Here is a 20,815-nt window from a genome sequence, read left to right on the forward strand (position 1 = left end):
TGCACCAAATGCTGTTCGTTATCATAGTGAAGAAGTCTGTCCTAGCTGCTCAGAGTTTCGAGTCTGGCCGTATGTGAATAGCAAAGGGAGGATGCTGACTTTTCTGTAAAGGAGAAACTAAGCTGTGTGCGTCCTGTCAACTTAATAACAATACCCACCATGTGGTGAGTATTTATTGCATGCCTGGCCCTGGGCTGTGCCACTTACACGTTTGCTCATTTACTTATATGACGTAAGGACATCCATCTTCTATTTCCAGATGAGGGTCTGCATGAAGAGACGAGGCAACTTTCTCACATCGAAGGGGCAGAACAGAATTTCAATTTTACTCATCCAATTGCAGATCCAAGTTGTATTAACCTTTAATGCGAGCGCCATGGTCAGCTAGGTTATGGCAAAGACAAGGAAATGCAAGCACGCTCTCTTCCTAGACCTGTCTCTGAAGTCAGGGGGTTGTGTTTTTGTATGGGGTATAGGAAGCACAGCCAGGACGAAGGCTAGAAGACCTGCCAAAGAAATAAAGACCAGCTGAGTCCTTGCACTCAGATAGTCAACACCTAACCTTCTAACCCCGCCTGCCTTCTGGAAAGACACAGAGGAGGAGGAGAATATCTGGGACTCTTTGGGTCTGTCCATGGGAGAGAGGGATCAGAGAAAAATGGACCTGATTTTATACTGAACCAAATTCCATTACGATCACATCCAGTAGCCTCGTTGAGCTCCCACATGGAGCCTTGAGGGGATGTAAAGGATAGAAATCCTTCTGCCAAGACTCTGTAGAACTCTGCAGGACTGGGCAGGAGTTCAGGTGTGCCTCACCAACCCAGAGTATTTGGGAAATCAAATAACATACATAAGTGAATTTTCTAAGTACCTGAAATGTGCTTAAGTGCCAAACTTATTTTCAGTATTTTAGAGGTTTTTTTTTGGGGGGGGGGCGGTTGAAAGAGAGAGAGAGAGAGAGGGCATGCACAAGTATGAGGCAGGGGTGGGGCAGATGGAGAGGGAGAGAATCTTCAGTGGGCTCTACACCCAGCGTGGAGCCCAAAGCAGAGCTCTGTCTCATGACCCTGAGATTGTGACCTCAGCCAAAATCAAGAGTCGGATGCTTAACTGACTGAACCACCCACTTGCTCCAGTTATTTTCAGTATTTTATACAAAAAGCATTTGGGTGGAACAGTCCACACTGACAATGGAAAAATCACCAGAAAAAGGCAACCCAGAATCTGTTGTTGAATGTAACTGGATAAAAGAGCTCTAAAGGAGAACAGAGATGTGACTTTTCAAGGAAAGGTTTGCTGTTGTCTTCTGAGGGCTGACTGTCACTCTGTTTTCAGAGAGGTTTCCTGGTGTGGTTTCCTCAGCCTGGGATTTTGAGAAACAAAGCCACAGATTCCAATCTCGGCTCCAACAAGTGCAGGTTCAGTGACCTTGGGGAAATGACATATCCTCTTTAAGGCTCAGTTTCTTTTGTGAAATGAGGATAATAATGTCCACCTTATAGAGAGATATAATATACATAACACATACCATATAATAATGTGCATTACATATAAAACACACACATTGATGGATAGATGGATGCAGAGACATATAGATATACGCAGAACCTGGGAAAGTGCTGTCACATGCTCTGTAATCCCATTCCAGTCCTTCAGCTGAAGCACTCAAGTGGGACCCTGCTCACCACCAGGAAGAACAGTGGGAGGGGGACAGAGGAGCAGACAAACCCCAAGGGACTCAGTCCAGTGGCCACAACATGGAAATGAAGCATTATATTTTTAAACTTTGTGCAAAGTCTCAGACTCGTCCACAAATGCCCATCCACCCTGACCTAAACCTCTAAGCTTGCTCAAGAAAGGACCAAATTATGATCCTAACATTGTGCACCATGTTGTGAATATGTCTCAGAGACCAGCTTGTCTTTACTCTTTAGAGACCAGTATTTCCAAGCATTTAGCCTGGGAGCCCTTGATTCCAGGAAGAGCTCCAGATCTCCTGAGAACATGTATTCAAAGGCATATTTGTGAAGAAAAAATATTTTTATGCAATTAGACCAGGGTGCCATAGAAATGACCAAAACAACAAACCTCTATGTATATTATTGCAAACTAATTACGCCACGTAAGGCCAACGCCAAGGCCAAAGAATCTCTGAAAATCATTCACAAAGCCCATCAAATCTGGGTGTCTCAGCTTTGGAAATGAGAGTCTGCCAGATATGCAACAACTCCAGGAAGCCCCCAGTTGCCTTTTTGTTTTGGCACTCAGTGGGTGTTTATGGACGTCTGGGGCCTGTGCGAAAGGATCTGAGCTTTTATCTAGTCTTACTCCGGATAATATGACAGACTTTAATAAACTAAAGCAAAGCTTTTTAAGCTGATAAACCTCTTGTACATTAACTGCAAGACCCACTTAGTGTACAAAACAGGTTCCAGCATATTACTCGGATTTATAAAATAGAATGACCAGCGAGACCCGAATCATTACCAAGACGTAATCCAATCACTTCAGCAACCATATGTTTGATTATGCACGCTCCAGAACTTTCTCCATGCAAACTTGGAAGAGATCAGGCTGGAGAAACTAGGAATGGTTCGCATATTAAAACCATGTGCAGGCTGACTTCAGGAAAGCAGGATTGATGAAAATACAGTGGATAAAGGTCCCAGGTCACCCGCGGAGATTTGGATCCTGCCTTGAAAGCTGAGAATGAGTAAGCAGATCAGGGAAAGATCTAGGGGACAAAGGAAACACATTTCTTGCAAAGTTTATACGCAACTGGAGCTGAAGACTGGGAGTCGGGTAGGGGCAAGGGTGGGGGGAGGCGGAAAGGAGACTCAGTACTTCCTCAAGCGTGAGAATGAGTAGCATCCTCCGTTTGGAGTAAAGCAGGTTTCAAAGGCTGGGCTGGAAAATGCAGTGTCTGTAGCTGTTGCGTCATGATCCATGGTCTCACTTGCAGGTGTCCAGCTTTCTGATCATTGCATTAGCTAGATGGACAGCACCTTGAGGATGTCTGGGGGATTCGCGCTCTCCCTAACAGTGGAAGGGAGGGCAGGCGGGGGGCGGGGGTAATGAGCAGGGAGAGCTTCAAACAGCTGGGAGTGCTGTGTTGGGAAAAACCCAGCGAAACTTCCAGCAGCTAAAATTAGTTCTCACGAGTCATGGATTTCATCCCGAAGCATGGAGGGGTGCAGCCCAACCCATTTGGAGGTGATTAACACCAGCGCTAACTGATGATTCTGAAACCTAGGCGGATTTCCAATTTGACTTTTGGCATTGAGATTTTTTTTTTTTCTTGGTTGCGGGGTCCTTGCTTCCTCCCTCCCAGCTTGCTTCCTTCTTCCTCCCTCTCCCACCTGCTGTCTCCCATGTTCTGATCAGTGAGCAGCTGTGATGGTTTGCAGAGGGACGCCTGGCATTTGGGCAATGTCTCGGTACCGCCACACCACGGGCTTTGGCCTTTGGTTGCGCTGTGCCCTTGGCCTCTGCTTACTCTCTCACAGAGCACTGCTGAGGATGGCAAGAGAGTGAGCCCTCAGGGCACAGCGAGGGAACCCCTTGGCAGGATCTTGCCAGTGCATGCTGCACTGCTGGGTGCAGAGTCACTGGCTTCTGGTCTGTCCTTTCCCTGGGTCCTCTGACCACCTCCATGAGAATTTCCTACCTGCTCCTGGAATTTAGGGTCTCTCCCCTTCCCACCTCCGTCGTCTGCACCTCCTGGTCACACACGCAGCACGGAGTAAGGGACCCAAACTCACGACTTGCCATGGCATCCCCGATATGCTTGCTGCTTCTTTGTGTGATCGACGCACCACGTCTCTCCTGACTCTGGGCTGCTGCGCTTGGTACCAGATGGTAAATACGGTAAAATACCATCAGGGCCTCTTCCCACTATGGTGAGAGGTGGATTAAAAATCCTGATAATTCTAAGATGCTAACTAAGTGTTAGACATCAGAAGGTCAGAGCTGAATCAGATCTTTCAAGTTCTATTTGAAAAATTATGTTTCAGATTGAGTGGTTCATCTCACCTCAAACATAGTCAGCACATCGTATCTTCAGATAATTGGTCTTGAAGGATAAACCATCCATCTCCCTGCATGGCAGCCAGTATTTGAAGATAGCCTGTCCAGGGCCGGATCATCATCACCTCTGTTGTGGGGGCAGCTCTCGCCTCTCAAGTAGGTGACAGCCGACAAGACTGGATTTTAACTGATCTGTTTACTGTCTGTCGCCTCCAGCAGGCAGTAAGCCCCTCCAAGGCCGGTTGGTGATTCCATCTCTGCAACCCCATCATTTTGCCTGACACATATTGGGCTCAATAAATGTTTGTTAAGTGAGCGAATGTCAATCCCCTGCCTTCCATTCTCCAGGCTCCCTCTCCTGAAACGTTTAGCTGCTGCTAAAATGATGGTTTTTAAGAGATGATGATGACATGAACATAAGAGAGCAGAGGAAGTGACACGTTTTTCTATCTGGCCTGAAGCCATGCCATTGAGTGTAAAGGTGACATAGGTGAGACATTCCCTTCCTGCTTCTCCCTCCAGTGTCCTCTCTACCCCAGGGCCTTTGTGCAACAAAGACACTGGTGGATTCCAACTGGCAGGAAGTTGCCCCTACCACCTAAAGTGCAGAATTGCTTTACCTTGATTGCCCTGCTTGTAAAATTCCCTCAGAGCGGCGCACGCCCCTCCACCCACTTTCTGAAACCAGACAGTATTTGTTTGACGATGTCCTGAGGGGTCAGAGGTGAACCAACTGTCAGCAGACAGCCAATAAACTCTTTCTCCAGAAGGAGCAGGGACAGCATGGTCAAGCAGTACCTGTGTCTGAAATTAAATCTAACCAGAAGGCATTTAGCCACACGCGGGATCCACTCAGCAGAGAACACAGAGGGGAGAGGAGGCACCTTTCTGGAAGTCCTCGGAAAGTGCCACACTGAAACCAGCCGGTGGAATAAAATCAGTGAGCCTGAGAGTGACAACCACCAAAGCCCACGGCAATACAGGTGATGGAGGGATGAAAGAGCGGGCAGGATGGAGGCTGCCGTGTAGGGCAGGAGGTGGGAGAGGGAAGCGTGTGCACGGACCAGCCGCCAGAGACAGGCCTGCCGCAGCGGGATAGAGACTCTCCAGTAGAGAAAGCCCCGGAGACAACTGTAGGCTTTGTGAAAACACATCAGACCATCTAGCTCCAGGATTCTGATTCCTTGTTCGTAAAGGAAACTTCTGCTTCTAATTTGCTTTCTCGTGGAGCATTTCCTCTTAGAGGGAGAACATGCTAGTCTGATGACATACGTATCCAATTACCCCGTGAGGCACACATCTCATGATTTAGTAAACAGACACTCCAGGTTTTTTGTTGTTGTTTTTGTGTTTTTAAATCTCTTTTGGGTCTGGTTCAGTTCACTGGGATCGTCTGAGCAAGAGGAATAAACAGAGTAATTTAGTTTCTGAACTTCTGAAGCCCAAGTCCAGACCATGGACCCAAGGCAGCCTACATAAGGCGATGTGTCCATCCCACAAAACTTATGAGCATAACAAGATGATTGCTGCTCGCTGGCAATGCTGGTCAATTATTCCTATTAGTGTTAACAGTATTCCTCCTGAAGGGAGTAACCACTGTCATAAATATGCCAGGCCTGGTTCTTTCCCAGGGGCTGGTTATGCTACATTCGCTCCTGTTGGAGCTCAGGTTCCTGCTCTCTCTCTGGGACATGTGTATCCATAAAGAAGCAGCTGTCAGTGGTTTAAAATCATGATGACCACCTTGGCAAGGAGCATCCTTTGTCTCAGAAAATGGGCCTACCATTCAGTTAACGCATTCTTAGAGGCACTCTCCCAAAGCCTGTTGGGCGGTGTGTGTTGGTCAGCTGGTATTTACGAGACCTAGTTCTAAAGACTGAACAATGCTGGAGGCCAGTCAAAAGGGATACTGTAAGTACTTGGCCTGGAGGATCTGGTAGGCAGGGAGGTCAGAGGTAACAGCATGGCTAGGGTCCCTCCCCAGGCAGGTGAGACCTGCCCTCCCCATCTAGCCTGCTCTAACACTCTGATGTCTCAACTTCTTAAGACCTCAGCCCAGTTCTGATGCTGGCAAACATCTCCTGTGTTTCTCCACAGCATTCTGTATCCCTGAGCATAATTTAGGCAAACCCTTATTAACTCATCTCCTTGAAGTTTCTAGAAGAAAGGCAGTGTGTGTATGATCACAAAATTCAGTCTGGTCAGTGAAATGCTAATTCTGTGTCCTTGGAACTCGTTCTTTCTTGGCTGATCCACAACCCCAGCCTGGACACCAACATGCTCATCGGGAGTGCCAAAAAATTCTGTCCTCCAGCCTTCTCAGTAGCTTAAGTGATGCCGGCAAAGATGGTTGTTTATAAGTCCTGATCCCCAAAGAGAGATTCCCTGACAGGATAAGGACCCCTTTGATGTATATTTAGAAATGAGTATCGCTGATAGGGAAAAAAAACATTTCTCCTTCCAAATGATGGATGACATAGACAAGAGTCCAGAGATAAAAAGAGAAGCAATCCGTCAAGTATGTGCACTGACAAAATGCCTAGTGCACAGAGAGGAGATCCTTTGGTACATGGCCTGCCACAGGTGCTTTTGCTGTGATTGGGTATCTCCGTGTTGATCTAATGAAAATAATGCCGCCCCCCCAAAAACTGCAAAGGCTAACCTCTTCTCCATCGCAAGTGATGCGAAGAATGGGGGTTGAGTGCAGAGCCCTGCAGCAGAGCTTGCTTCCCGTGTGTGCTGTCTGTGGGTCAGTGTGGTGTCTCTAGCACCTAGCACAGTGCCTGGGACAGAGAAGGCACTCAAGGAGTGCTAGGTGTTGACACCGATGGTGACAAATTCAAAGCTAGTGGTTCTCCAAACATAGCCAGATTATGTAGAAGAATTCTATCTAGGGGCACCTGGGTGGCTCAGTGGGTGAAGCATCTGCCGGGCACCTGGGTGGCTCAGTGGGTGAAGCATCTGCCTTTGGCTCAGGTCATGATCCTGGAGTCCTGGAATCGAGTCCCGCATTGGGCTCCCTGCTCCTTGCTCTGCTTCTCCTTCTCCTCCCCGCTCCTGCTCTCTCTTGCTATCTCTGTCTCTCTCTCTCTCTCTGAAATAAATAAATAAAATCTTTAAAAAATTTTTATTTAGAATTTGGCCTATCACTCATAAGGATCTGAACGTCTTGGACGGTATAACTGAGACGTCCAAAGTCCATTCATTCTCTGCTTGAGACTCGGGGCTCTGGAAGGCATCCAGGGAAATAGAAGCCCTGCCCGCCATTTTGGAGTCTGACCCAATTGTTAAACCAGCCTGAGACTAATCCCTAGGACAAAGGTAGTGGTGACCAGGGAACCACCACATTTACACTTATGAAGTTTTTACTTAAACTAGAAATAAAGACATATAGTATTGCTTTACTTAATACTGTATTTTAACCCTGCCAATTATTGAGTTCTATACTGTCGGGATAAGGATTTGAATGTACTATGGTCAAACTATACCCACATACATTATGCCCGGATCTCTCCCCCAGACTTCTGACTTCCGCATGTGCATACACTATTCCATGGATATCTCAAAGCGGTCTCAAGTTTAACACGCCCAAAACTAAATTCTTGATCTTACCGATCCCCCTAAACTGGCTCCCCTGCCACCCCCTAATTCTTTTTTTCTTAGCCATTTACATGATCGCTTAAGCCAAAGGCTTAAAACACTTGAAAGTTCTGTCTCCTTTATCTCCTGCATCCAAAATACATCCACCACCTGAACCCCATCACGGCCTTACTGGTAGAAGCAACTCTGACTGCTCATCTGACAGCGCCTCCCAGTGGTCTCCACCCTCCACTGCAGCCCGGTCCAACCCCTGTTCCCAGAGTAGCCGGAATAATCCTTGAGTGAAAATCAGGTCAGTTCACAGCTCTGGCCCAGAATTCTTTGGCTTCCCACTAACCTCTGTTAACCCTAAACTTTCTGCCAAGACTCTCCTTCCCCAGACTCTTGCTTACCTCTTGGAATATAACTTTGCTGATATCCTGCCTTGACACCATACCCTCCCCAGGCTCGCCTTTCTGACAGTGCCCTACCTAAGGGCCATGACAGAAACGTTCTTTACCTACTGCAGATCTGTTTCCTGCTTTCTTTATCCCCAGCCCAACTGTGATTTGCCCCTCCTCCACATGGTCACCTGCCTTCACTCGGCTGGCCGTGATTGTGCCATTTTCTCTTCCAGGGACTGCTTTAGAGATGAGCATGGGAGGCATTTCTGGCTGAGGAGACATGAGGGAATGCTGGCTGAGGGACTTCTGGGAAAGACAGTCTGGCTCTTACGGGCACACAGAGGGTAAACACTATATCTTCTTCCACCAGTTGATGCTGCGTCTGTCCATGAGGACTGCAGCTGTGGCGGCCATCATGTTTGATTGGGGAGGGTACAAGGGAAAACCAATGCACTGAGGATGGCAGAGAGCGAGGGTGGCTAAGACCTGGGACTGAGGTTCTGACGTCGGCGCTCGTGGGGCCTTCCCACCTATGCACTTGTTATTATGTGAGGTAGGACTTCTCCTAAATGCAGACGCCGGCCCAGACTGGTTTGTCTGTTACTTGCAGCTGAAAGCATCTTCCGCGTGGGCCATTCAGTCTGCCTGGAACACTGCCTCCTCACACCTTATCTGCCTGATCTACTCATCATTTAGGTTTGCTTTTATTGGGTCCTCTGTTCAGAGAAAATTTCCCCAGCCACCCGTTAGAAACAGGGAAGCTCTGTCCCACTGTGCCAGGGCCCCTCGTGCTCTTCCTTTAAAGCTATATAATCAAACCTATAAATAAAACAAACTGATGGTTGCCAGAGGGAAGGAGGTTGGGGGCATTTTAAAATTCCACGTTCACTTATGAGGTTTCTTCGAAATCTGTCTCTTTCACGAGACTGTGAGCCGGATTCACAAACACAGGGGCTGTGTATATGCTGTTGAGTGCTCCTTCCCAGTCCCTAGCAAAGTGACAGGTGCACGGTACATATTCAGTAAATATTTGCAGAAAGAAATAAACAAACGCAAGCTGGATATAACATGGAAAGAAACATCCTCTCTCCTCTCAGTGGGGTGGCCCCGTCCGCAGGTGAGGGCACCTGTTAGCACAAAGAGCCGGACTGGAAGTCAGAGTGGGGCTTGGGTTCAAAAGTCGATTCTGATACCAAGTAACATTATTTGGTCTCCCTGAAGTTTTATCTTCTCTCACCGAGTTTAATAAAAACTGCCTCTATCTTGTAGGATTGTAAGGGAGGGTGAAGGGAGATAAAATACAGATGTTTGATGTTAGGATTATTAAAACAGTGATGCTCTGTCCATCTTGAAATGTCCATGTTTTAAGGGGATTCCACTGTAATAATTCCATTGTGCACAGTAAAACCAAATCATTTACTATGGACTGAAGAGTGTCCCTCTCAAATTCATAGGCTGACGCCCTAACCCCCAGTGTGATGGTTTTTGGAAATGGGCCTTTGAGAGGTAATTAGGTTCAGCTGAGGTCATGAGGATGGGGTCTCCATAATGGGATCAGTGCCTTTGTAAGAAGAGACACCAGAGATCTTGCATGTTCTGTTTCTGCCTTGTGAGGGCACAACAAGAAGGTGGCAGTCAGCAAGGTTGAACAGAATCAGTAGTCACCTAGATCTTGGACTTCCCAGCCTTCCAAACCATAAGAAACAAACCTGCTGATGAAGTCATCTTGTCTACAGTGTTTTGCTCTAGCAGCCAGAGCTGTTTAAGACACCAGTGCTTATCCCAGTAAAGCCATCTGTACCTCCTCATAGCTCCACAGACATCCTACCCCAGTGCCAAGACTTCAGGGAGACAATCCCAAATACAGTTATAGATACCAAGGGAATCTATCGACTTTAGTCTAGACCAGAATGGTGGTTCAAAATTCAGAACAGATGTGAAGAAACAAGCAAGCAGAAGCCCAGATGAAGGGGTGCTTTTTACCCAGCCCCAGATTTCTCTAGAAGACACCAGCCTTAGTCCTCTGGGGAAGGGCCCGTCATTCATTTCTTTCAATCTTCCATGTCAAGTTTAGCAAGATAGGACCTCTGACAAGAATTTCAGTAGGGGGTTTAAGGAGCCAGAGTAAAGAACACACGGCCTGTGTCCGCTTTCTGCTTACCCAGGAAGCTCCCTAATGAGATATGCAGAAGTGTGTGTGTGCGTGCGTGTGTGTGTGCATGTGTGTGTGTGTGTGTGTGTGTGGTGTGGTGTGTATGAATTTATTAAGGGAGAGGGTCCACAGCTTTCACCAGACTCTCAAACAGTCTGTAACTTCCCCCTCCCCCCCCAAAATGATGAAATTACCATAGAAGATAGTCAATGTGCTTTGAAAGTGAGAGCACTATGTAAGTGCAATATGACCATCTTACAGCTCAGATGCACCTGGCCTTTACCTGTTTTCATAAGTGGGAGCCACAGAGGCCAAGGGCATTATAATAGATAATTCCTGTGGTAATGGCAGGAATCTACAGGAGCTGTCAACTAAATCCACACTAAACTACAAAGCCACCCAGTTGAATGTGCACTGTAGAAAGACCGCTTGCCTTCCAGATAATGAGACAAAGCCAACAAAGGGGGGATGTTTCCAGCAATCCCTGAGGATGCCACATACTGCCAGAACTTTCTCTGATCACAATCCCCCATGGTCTTTCATTGTGTGTAGTGGGCTCTATGTGCTAGAAAGCCTTCCCTTCCTCAGGAAGAAATTCATTTGCTATCCATTACAGACACCAGTTGGCACAAACCCACCCTAGGAATACGTTCCATAGTAAGTGTTTGAAAGTACCACTGCAAAAAGAAATTGTAATCAAAAAATAACTTTACAGAGGACTTAAGAAAAATAAAAAACAATAATAAAACCCAAAATTGATCACCCTGAAATAACTGTAACAACCCTATGCTTATGATGGCCTTTCCTGGGTTGTAGAGATGAGGTGCTCGAGAAGAAATGGGGACTCTACTGGCTCAATTTTGGTTTTCATCACACTGTTTCTCATTCTGATCTCTTTGGGAGATTTCCCAGTAATTTCATAGTGGTTTGTAGCCCCAGGAAATCCAAGGTAGCACATGAAAAGATGCTCAACATCTTTAGCCAAAAGAGAAATGTATTGGAGAATAATTTATAATAGCCAAGGTATAGAAGCAACCCAAGTGTCCATTGATACACATACACACAGAGGAATATTACTCAGCCATAAAAAATTGTCATTTGCAACAATATGGATTGACCTATAGGGTATGATGCTAAGTGAATTAAGTCAGACCGAGGAAGACAATTATCATAGGATTTCACTCATGTGTGGAATCTAAAAAATGAAACAAATAAATACATAAGCAAATAAAAAGCAGAATCAAACCTATAAATAGAGAGAACAAACTGATGGTTGCCAGAGGGAAGGAGGTTGGGTGATGGACCACATGGGTAAAGGGGAGTGAGAGGTCCAGGCCTGTAGTGATGGAATGAATAAGTCATGGGGATGAGAAGGGCAACCCAGGGAACATGGCTAATGGTACTGGGACAGCCTTGTAAGGTGACAGCAGGCAGCTACACTTGTGGAGAGCACAACATAACCAAAAGAGTTGTCAAATCACTATGTTTTACACCTGAAACTAGTGTTAACCCCATGTGTCAACTCTACTCAAACAAACACATTACAAGTAAATTTTAAGAATGAGGAATGCAAATCAAACCCACAACAATAGCACTTCATACCGATCAGGATGGCCATTATAAAACATGGGAACTCAGTGTCAGGAAATGTGTAGAGAAACAGGATCCACTGTGCATTGTTGTTGGGAATAAAGTGAGGGTGCTGCCTTACAAAGGAGTGTGGAGATTCCTCAAAAAGTTAAATGGAAGTACCGTCCGATCCAGCAACCCCACTTCCAGTATACACCCAAAGGCAGACGTCTATACACCTGTGCTCATAATAGCACTACGCACAATAGCCACGAGGTGGAAACCACCCCGTGTTCACTGATGGCTGAATGGAAAAACACAATGTATTATATGCATATAACAGACAATTACTCAGCCTAAAAAGAAGGAAATTCTGACACCTGCTACAACACTGATGAATCTTGAAGACATTATGATAAATGAAAAAGCCAGTTGTGAAAGGACAAAGGCTATATGATCCCACTGGCACAAGGGACCTAGAATAGTCGAGTTCACGGAGACAGAAAATAGGAAGGGGGCTGCCCAGGACTTCAGGGAGTTAGTGTTTAACAGGGACAGAGTTTCCCTTTGAGAAGATGAGAAAGTGCCAGAGATGGCCGGTGGTGATGGTTGCACAACACTGGGAAGGTACCTGATGCCACTGAACTTGTACATTAAAAAATGGTTAAAATGGTAAATTTTGTTATGTATATTTTGACACAATAAAAAAGAAAAAAAGAAAGAAAGAAAAAAGGAGCCAAGGTGGCCAGCGGTACTTACAAAATATAGGCAATCACTCCGATGGACCAGCAGTCAACAGCCTTGCTGTATGGTTTCTGGGCCAGGACCTCAGGAGCTGTGGAGTGATAAAGGAGAAACACAAGCATGACAAGTTAAATGCCCAAGACATAAAACATTTTTTAGATTTTTCTTCTCTTTTTCTGTCCGCCCCTCAAGCTGAACTTTCCATCATGCTAAAAACTGAGTAGAAATATAGAACTTAATTTATGTATTGGCTTTTCTAACTAGAAAAACATAAGAACACTGTGTGTGTATGTGTGTGTGTGTAACAAGATTAACAAAAAAGTTCAACCAATCAATCTATCAATCAGTTGGAGTAGGTGACTCTTTCATATTGGGGCTGGGCTAGGTACTGCAGCTCAGGCGAGACTGAGTCAGAGAAAGATACCCTCCACTTACAGCCTAGGGTGTGACTTCCCCTAAAATTAATTTGGGGAAGCATTTCTGGCCCCAGGGAAGGGCCTTCCTGGGTGCCATGGGGCGTGAAGGTGAGGCCCCCTCTTAATACTTTCATGGATGCCACAATCCAGGGGAGATGAGACCTGAAATCTGGTCCTAGGAAACCTGCCTTAGGCCTGCTCTCAGCTCACTCTGGAAGGTTTTAGGCAGGTGACCTCCTCAGTACTAACATTTCATTTTCTCACCCATGAAATAGCAAAAGGCTCCTGACTCCCAATTCCTCAGTTCTAACCCAAGAGCCCTCCATCCCAGGGGTCTCAGCTTGTTTTGTCCTAGAACTTTGCTTTCTCTTCCTGGCCTTGCGGCTTGAGCCCTCTGCTGGATACCCACACCCAAAGTCTCCCGACAGGCAGTGACTGTCACACATCTTTGTGCAAAGAGTAAATAAATATAAGAAAAAACAGTGTATCTTCACAAGCAAAATCTCCTTTTCACCCAAATACACTTGACAGACGTGTCTTTAGCATAGACCTTCCAGAAAACCTAAGCGAGTAGACAAAGTAAGACGAGCTGTCTGCTGGATTGTGTGTCCTATGGCTTTGGGATGAATTAACTCATTTACACTAATTGGCCTTGGTGGGGGGCAAGAGCTTAATTATTATTATCATTATGATGACTCCCAAGTCACAGGACCCAGAGGGACTGCCGGGTCAAGGAACGTGCCCAAAGTGATCCAGCAAGAAAGTAGTCTCTACACTGACTTCCTCTCCAACTGGACTGACAGGAATGATGTCCCTGCTGTGATCTGGGTCATTCATAAGTATTTTCTACTATAACCCTTTCAACAACCCTCGCAATGATCATTCTCTGCCCCTGATCTAAGGGAAATGAACCTCAGAGAAGTTCTTTTTCTGATGCTACCCAGTAGAAATGGACCAGCTGGGATTTGAACCTGGTCAATTTCATCCTCATCCCAGTTCCATCCATTGGAATATATTTACTGTTAAGTTGAGTGCTACCTGTAAGAAAAGTCCTGTGGCAGAAAAACTAACAGGGAAATCCTCTCTTATCTTTGTTACAATAAATTTTCCTAAGCAGGACTAGGGATATATACAAACGTCTGCTGATTATTTCTGGTTATGATGGTAAGAAATACAATCCACAGATAACCCCCAAATCTACTTCTCGATTTCAGCTCCCATTCCTCCACATTTGAACTAAGACTTTATTTTTGTCTTTTTTATCAAGAGCAAAATAAATATGTCTGTATGTCCTTTCTTTGCTTCGTTCACCCTCCATGCAGTAGCAAAAGGAGAAGCAGAACCATAAAGCCCGGAAACTCACAAACTGGAGAAGTAGCCCTTGGATAACGGAGGACTGGACCCATCAATACCTCCTTTTCCCCGTAACTGCTAGGAGCACATTTCTCAGACACTTCTATTATGGCAACTGACAAAAGGGAGCCATTTGTCCCATTAATGTCCTGCTGATTTAGGACATATGCTCTCTCTGAGCTGATGTTCTGGTCCAAGCGACCACAAGGGCACAGATGGTGGGAGATGACTGCATCAGCAAGAAGCTAATTTCTCAGCCCCCAGAGCCATCCATGTGGCCTGATAGAAAGTTCAAAGGAGGCACAGAAGGCTCCCTGGCGACGTCTGACCCAGTGTCACTTCCCAGCAGGATGGACGGCAGATATTCTGAGCACAGAGCCAGGCTGGTGGGTAGGAACCCTGGCTTCCACGTCATGGGATTTGCTGGACCCCTTATGGAGAGGGTAAACCAGCCACCCCATGGTACCAGGTGTCAAACAGTGGTGCAGAGGCAGTGAGAGTTCAGTGCGGGATATGGGGCAAAGCTCATGTCATGCACCAGGTGTGACATGGCGACAGACGTGGGGAAGGAGCCCTGAGAAGGAAGAGGTTGGCATCTCCAACAGTTGATGCCACGGTTTATAAGCAAAGATTGAGATCCCCTGAGCCATGTTGTGTAGAGCGTAAGAGTCCCAGGCCCTGAAAAGCAGCTTTCACTCCGAGGAAGAGCTGACCCTGTGTTCTTCAGAGCTTCCCAGACTCAGGTCTCCAGCACTCTGGGGATGAGAGGGAGGGCTCCTTAAAAGAACATCTTCTTCCTCTTTCTCCTCCCCCTCCTTCCCTTTTAGATAGAGGGAAATTCTGGCCACCATCCATTATCCTGAAGACAAAAGAATAAAGAACACGGCGTCCCTCCTGAAGTCTGTATACCCAGGGGCATGTGCACACTCAGCATCTCACCTTGGGGCTGGTAGAGTGACCGCATTCTGGAGAACAGTGCAAGGCCCTGCGTGCACTTGAAAAGGAACTGACTGATTTGTATGCGGCACGGAATAGGAAGATTGCTTGAGATGTTTAGATTCTTGAAGCCAGAGATGGGACATGTAATTTATAAAATTTGAGATTCTGGGGCACCTGGGTGGCTCAGTCATTAAGTGTCTGCCTTCGGCTCAGGTCATGATCCTGGGGTCCTGGATCAAGCCCTGTATCGGGCTCCCTGGTCAGCAGGAAGCCTGCTTCTCTGTCTCCCAGTCCCTCTGCTTGTGTTCTTTCTCTCTCTCTCTCTGTCAAATAAATAAATAAATCTTTAAAAAAATAAAATATGAGATTTTGTGTAAATGGTAAAATTTACAACATCAAGTGTACGGTTTTGTGGGGTTTTTTTTTGGTCTTTTAAAAAAAGGGATCTGGGGAGGAGTCAAGATGGCGGACAAGTAGCAGCTGAGACTACTTCAGGTTGCGGGAGATCAGCTAGATAGCTTATCTAAAGATTGCAAACACCTACAAATCCAACGGGAGATCGAAGAGAAGAAGAACAGCAATTCTAGAAACAGAAAATCAACCACTTGCTGAAAGGTAGGACTGGCGGAGAAGTGAATCCAAAGGGACGGGAAGACAGACCCCGGGGGGAGGGGCCGGCTCCCGGCAAGCGGCGGAGCAACGGAGCACAAAATCGGGACTTTTAAAAGTCTGTTCCGCTGAGGGACATCGCTCCAGAGGCTTAACTGGGGTGAAGCCCACGCGGGGCCAGTGTGGCCTCAGGTCCCGCAGGGTCACAGAAGGATCGGGGTGTCTGAGTGTCGCAGAGCTCGCAGGTATTAGAACAGGGAAGCCGGCTACAGAGACGGAGCCGAGGAGTGAGCTCACAGCTCGGGCTTACCTTGAACCGGTCGCAGGCTCGGTGAGCTCGGAGCGCGGCCGGAGGCCGGGCAGACGGGAGTAATTGGACGCTGTTCCCTGAGGGCGCACTGAGGAGTGGGACCCCTAGCTCTCGGCTCCTCCGGGCCGGAGACTGGGAGGCCGCCATCTTCCTTCCCGTCCTCCGGACTCTACAGAAAGCGCTCAGGGAACAAAAGCTCCCGAAAGCAAACCCGAGCGGATTACTCAGCCCGGCCCCTGGTAAGGGCGGTGCGACTCCGCCTGGGGCAAAGACACTTGAAAATCACTACAACAGGCCCCTCCCCCAGAAGATCAACAAGAAACCCAGCCAGGACCAAGTTCACTTACGAGGAGTGCGGTTTCAATACCAAGGAGAGCAGCGGAATTCCAGAGGAGGAGAAAGCAAAGCACGGAACTCATGGCTTTCTCCCCATGATTCTTTAGCCTTGCAGTTAATTTAATTTTTTTTTCTTTTTCAATTTTTTTCTCTTCTTCTGCTTAATTTTTTTAAACTTTTATCCTTTTCTTTTTTAATGTTTTTTAACTAGTTTATCCAATATATATATATTTTTTCCTTTTTATATTTTTTTCATTATTGGTTTTCTTTTTTTTATTTGTTTCTTTTTTCTTTTTTATTTTATTTTATTTTTTTTCTTTCTGAACCTCTTTTTATCCCCTCCCCCCCCCCACTCGAGTGGGGAGCGCTTCTGATTTGGCTAAAGCATATTTTCCTGGGGTTGTTGCCACCCTTTTAGTATTTTACTTACTCCTTCATATACTCTTATCTGGACAAAATGACAAGGCGGAAAAATTCACCACAAAAAAAAGAACAAGAGGCAGTATCAAAGGCTAAGGACCTAATCAATACAGACATTGGTAATATGTCAGATTTAGAGTTCAGAATGACGATTCTCAAGGTTCTAGCTGGGCTCGAAAAAGGCATGGAAGATATTAGAGAAACCCTCTCGGGAGATATAAAAGCCCTTTCTGGAGAAATAAAAGAACTAAAATCTAATCAAGTTGAAATAAAAAAAGCTATTAATGAGGTGCAATCAAAAATGGAGGCTCTCACTGCTAGGATAAATGAGGCAGAAGAAAGAATTAGCGATATAGAAGACCAAATGACAGAGAATAAGGAAGCTGAACAAAAGAGGGACAAACAACTACTGGACCACGAGGGCAGAATTCGAGAGATAAGTGACACCATAAGACGAAACAACATTAGAATAATTGGGATTCCAGAAGAAGAAGAAAGAGAGAGGGGAGCAGAAGGTATATTGGAGAGAATTATTGGAGAGAATTTCCCCAATATGGCAAAGGGAACAAGCATCAAAATCCAGGAAGTTCAGAGAACCCCACTCAAAATCAATAAGAATAGGTCCACACCCCGTCACCTAATAGTCAAATTTACAAGTCTTAGTGACAAGGAGAAAATCCTGAAGGCAGCCCGGGAGAAGAAGTCTGTAACATACAATGGTAAAAATATTAGATTGGCAGCAGACTTATCCACAGAGACCTGGCAGGCCAGAAAGAGCTGGCATGATATATTCAGAGTACTAAACGAGAAAAACATGCAGCCAAGAATACTATATCCAGCTAGGCTATCATTGAAAATAGAAGGAGAGATTAAAAGCTTCCAGGACAAACAAAAACTGAAAGAATTTGCAAACACCAAGCCAGCTCTACAGGAAATATTGAAAGGGGTCCTCTAAGCAAAGAGAGAGCCTAAAAGTAGTAGATCAGAAAGGAACAGAAACAATATACAATAACAGTCACCTTACAGGCAATACAATGGCACTAAATTCATATCTCTCAATAGTTACCCTGAATGTTAATGGGCTAAATGCCCCAATCAAAAGACACAGGGTATCAGAATGGATAAAAAAACAAAACCCATCTATATGTTGCCTACAAGAAACTCATCTTAAACTCGAAGACACTTTCAGATTTAAAGTGAGGGGGTGGAAAAGAATTTACCATGCTAATGGACATCAGAAGAAAGCAGGAGTGGCAATCCTTATATCAGATCACTTAGATTTTAAACCAAAGACTATAATAAGAGATGAAGATGGACACTATATCATACTCAAAGGATCTGTCCAACAAGAAGATCTAACAATTGTAAATATCTATGCCCCTAACGTGGGAGCAGCCAACTATATAAACCAATTAATAACAAAATCAAAGAAACACATCGACAATCATACAATAATAGTAGGGGACTTTAACACTCCCCTCACTGAAATGGACAGATCATCCAAGCAAAAGATCAACAAGGAAATAAAGGCCTTAAATGACACACTGGACCAGATGGACATCACAGATATATTCAGAACATTTCATCCCAAAGCAACAGAATACACATTCTTCTCTAGCGCACATGGAACATTCTCCAGAATAGATCACATCCTTGGTTCTAAATCAGGTCTTAACTGTTATCAAAAGATTGGGATCATTCCCTGCATATTTTCAGACCACAATGCTCTGAAGCTAGAACTCAATCGCAAGAGGAAATTTGGAAAGAACCCAAATACATGGCGACTAAACAGCATCCTTCTAAAGAATGAATGGGTCAACCAGGAAATTAAAGAAGAATTGAAAAAATTCATGGAAACAAATGACAATGAAAATACAACAGTTCAAAATCTGTGGGACACAATAAAGGCAGTCCTGAGAGGAAAATATATAGCGGTACAAGCCTTTCTCAAGAAACAAGAAAGGTCTCAGGTACACAACCTAACCCTACACCTAAAGGAGCTGGAGAAAGAACAAGAAAGAAACCCTAAACCCAGCAGGAGAAGAGAAATCATAAAGATCAGAGCAGAAATCAATGAAATAGAAACCAAAAAAACAATAGAACAAATCAACGAAACTAGGAGCTGGTTCTTTGAAAGAATTAATAAGATTGATAAGCCCCTGGCCAGACTTATCAAAAAGAAAAGAGAAAGGACCCAAATAAATAAAATCATGAATGAAAGAGGAGAGATCACAACTAACACCAAAGAAATACAGACAATTATAAGAACATATTATGAGCAACTCTATGCCAACAAATTTGACAATCTGGAAGAAATGGATGCATTCCTAGAGACATATAAACTACCACAACTGAACCTGGAAGAAATAGAAAGCCTGAACAGACCCATAACCAGTAAGGAGATTGAAACAGTCATCAAAAATCTCCAAACAAACAAAAGCCCAGGGCCAGACGGCTTCCCGGGGGAATTCTACCAAACATTTAAAGAAGAACTAATTCCTATTCTCCTGAGACTGTTCCAAAAAATAGAAATGGAAGGAAAACTTCCAAACTCATTTTATGAGGCCAGCCTCACCTTGATCCCCAAACCAGACAAGGATCCCATCAAAAAAGAGAACTACAGACCAATATCCTTGATGAACACAGATGCAAAAATTCTCACCAAAATACTAGCCAATAGGATTCAACAGTACATTAAAAGGATTATTCACCACGACCAAGTGGGATTTATTCCAGGGCTGCAAGGTTGGTTCAACATCCGCAAATCAATCAATGTGATACAACACATTAATAAAAGAAAAAACAGGAACCATATGATACTCTCCATAGATGCTGAAAAAGCATTTGACAAAGTACAGCATCCCTTCCTGATCAAAACTCTTCAAAGTGTAGGGATAGAGGGCACATACCTCAATATTATCAAAGCCATCTATGAAAAACCCATCGCAAATATCATTCTCAATGGAGAAAAACTGAAAGCTTTTCCGCTAAGGTCAGGAACACGGCAGGGATGTCCGTTATCACCACTGCTATTCGACATAGTACTAGACGTCCTAGCCTCAGCAATCAGACAACAAAAAGAAATTAAAGGCATCCAAATCGGCAAAGAAGAAGTCAAACTATCACTCTTCGCAGATGATATGATACTCTATGTGGAAAACCCAAAAGACTCCACTCCAAAACTGCTAGAACTTGTACAGGAATTCAGTAATGTGTCAGGATATAAAATCAATGCACAGAAATCAGTCGCATTTCTCTACACCAACAATAAGACAGAAGAAAGAGAAATTAAGGAGTCCATCCCATTTACAATTGCACCCAAAACTATAAGATACCTAGGAATAAACCTAACCAAAGAGACTAAGAATCTATACACAGAAAACTATAAAGTACTCATGAAAGAAATTGAGGAAGACACAAAGAAATGGAAAAATGTTCCATGCTCCTGGATTGGAAGAATAAATATTGTGAAAATGTCTATGCTACCTAAAGCAATCTACACATTTAATGCAATTCCTATCAAAGTACCATCCATTTTTTTCAAAGAAATGGAACAAATAATCCTAAAATTTATATGGAACCAGAAAAGACCTCGAATAGCCAAAGGAATATTGAAAAAGAAAGCCAGAGTTGGTGGCATCACAATTCCGGACTTCAAGCTCTATTACAAAGCTGTCATCATCAAGACAGCATGGTACTGGCACAAAAACAGACACATAGATCAATGGAACAGAATAGAGAGCCCAGAAATAGACCCTCAACTCTATGGTCAACTAATCTTCGACAAAGCAGGAAAGAATGTCCAATGGAAAAAAGACAGCCTCTTCAATAAATGGTGTTGGGAAAATTGGACAGCCACATGCAGAAAAATGAAATTGGATCATTTCCTTACACCACACACGAAAATAGACTCAAAATGGATGAAGGACCTCAATGTGAGAAAGGAATCCATCAA

General features: G+C 44.8%; 1 protein-coding gene across 1 annotated transcript in view; it reads right to left on the reverse strand.

Annotated features, from left to right (window-relative positions):
* CAMK1D (calcium/calmodulin dependent protein kinase ID) overlaps nucleotides 1-20,815 on the reverse strand; it is a 433,113-nt gene that overhangs the window by 19,875 nt on the left and 392,423 nt on the right. The window contains exon 6 of the mRNA XM_032837893.1: nucleotides 12,493-12,568. Within this exon, the coding sequence (XP_032693784.1) occupies nucleotides 12,493-12,568 (76 nt within the window). The remainder of the gene's footprint in view (nucleotides 1-12,492; nucleotides 12,569-20,815) is intronic.

The sequence above is a fragment of the Lontra canadensis genome, unplaced genomic scaffold, assembly GCF_010015895.1.
Source record: "Lontra canadensis isolate GAN:19392208 unplaced genomic scaffold, GSC_riverotter_1.0 scaffold100, whole genome shotgun sequence".
Lineage (NCBI taxonomy): Eukaryota > Metazoa > Chordata > Mammalia > Carnivora > Mustelidae > Lontra > Lontra canadensis.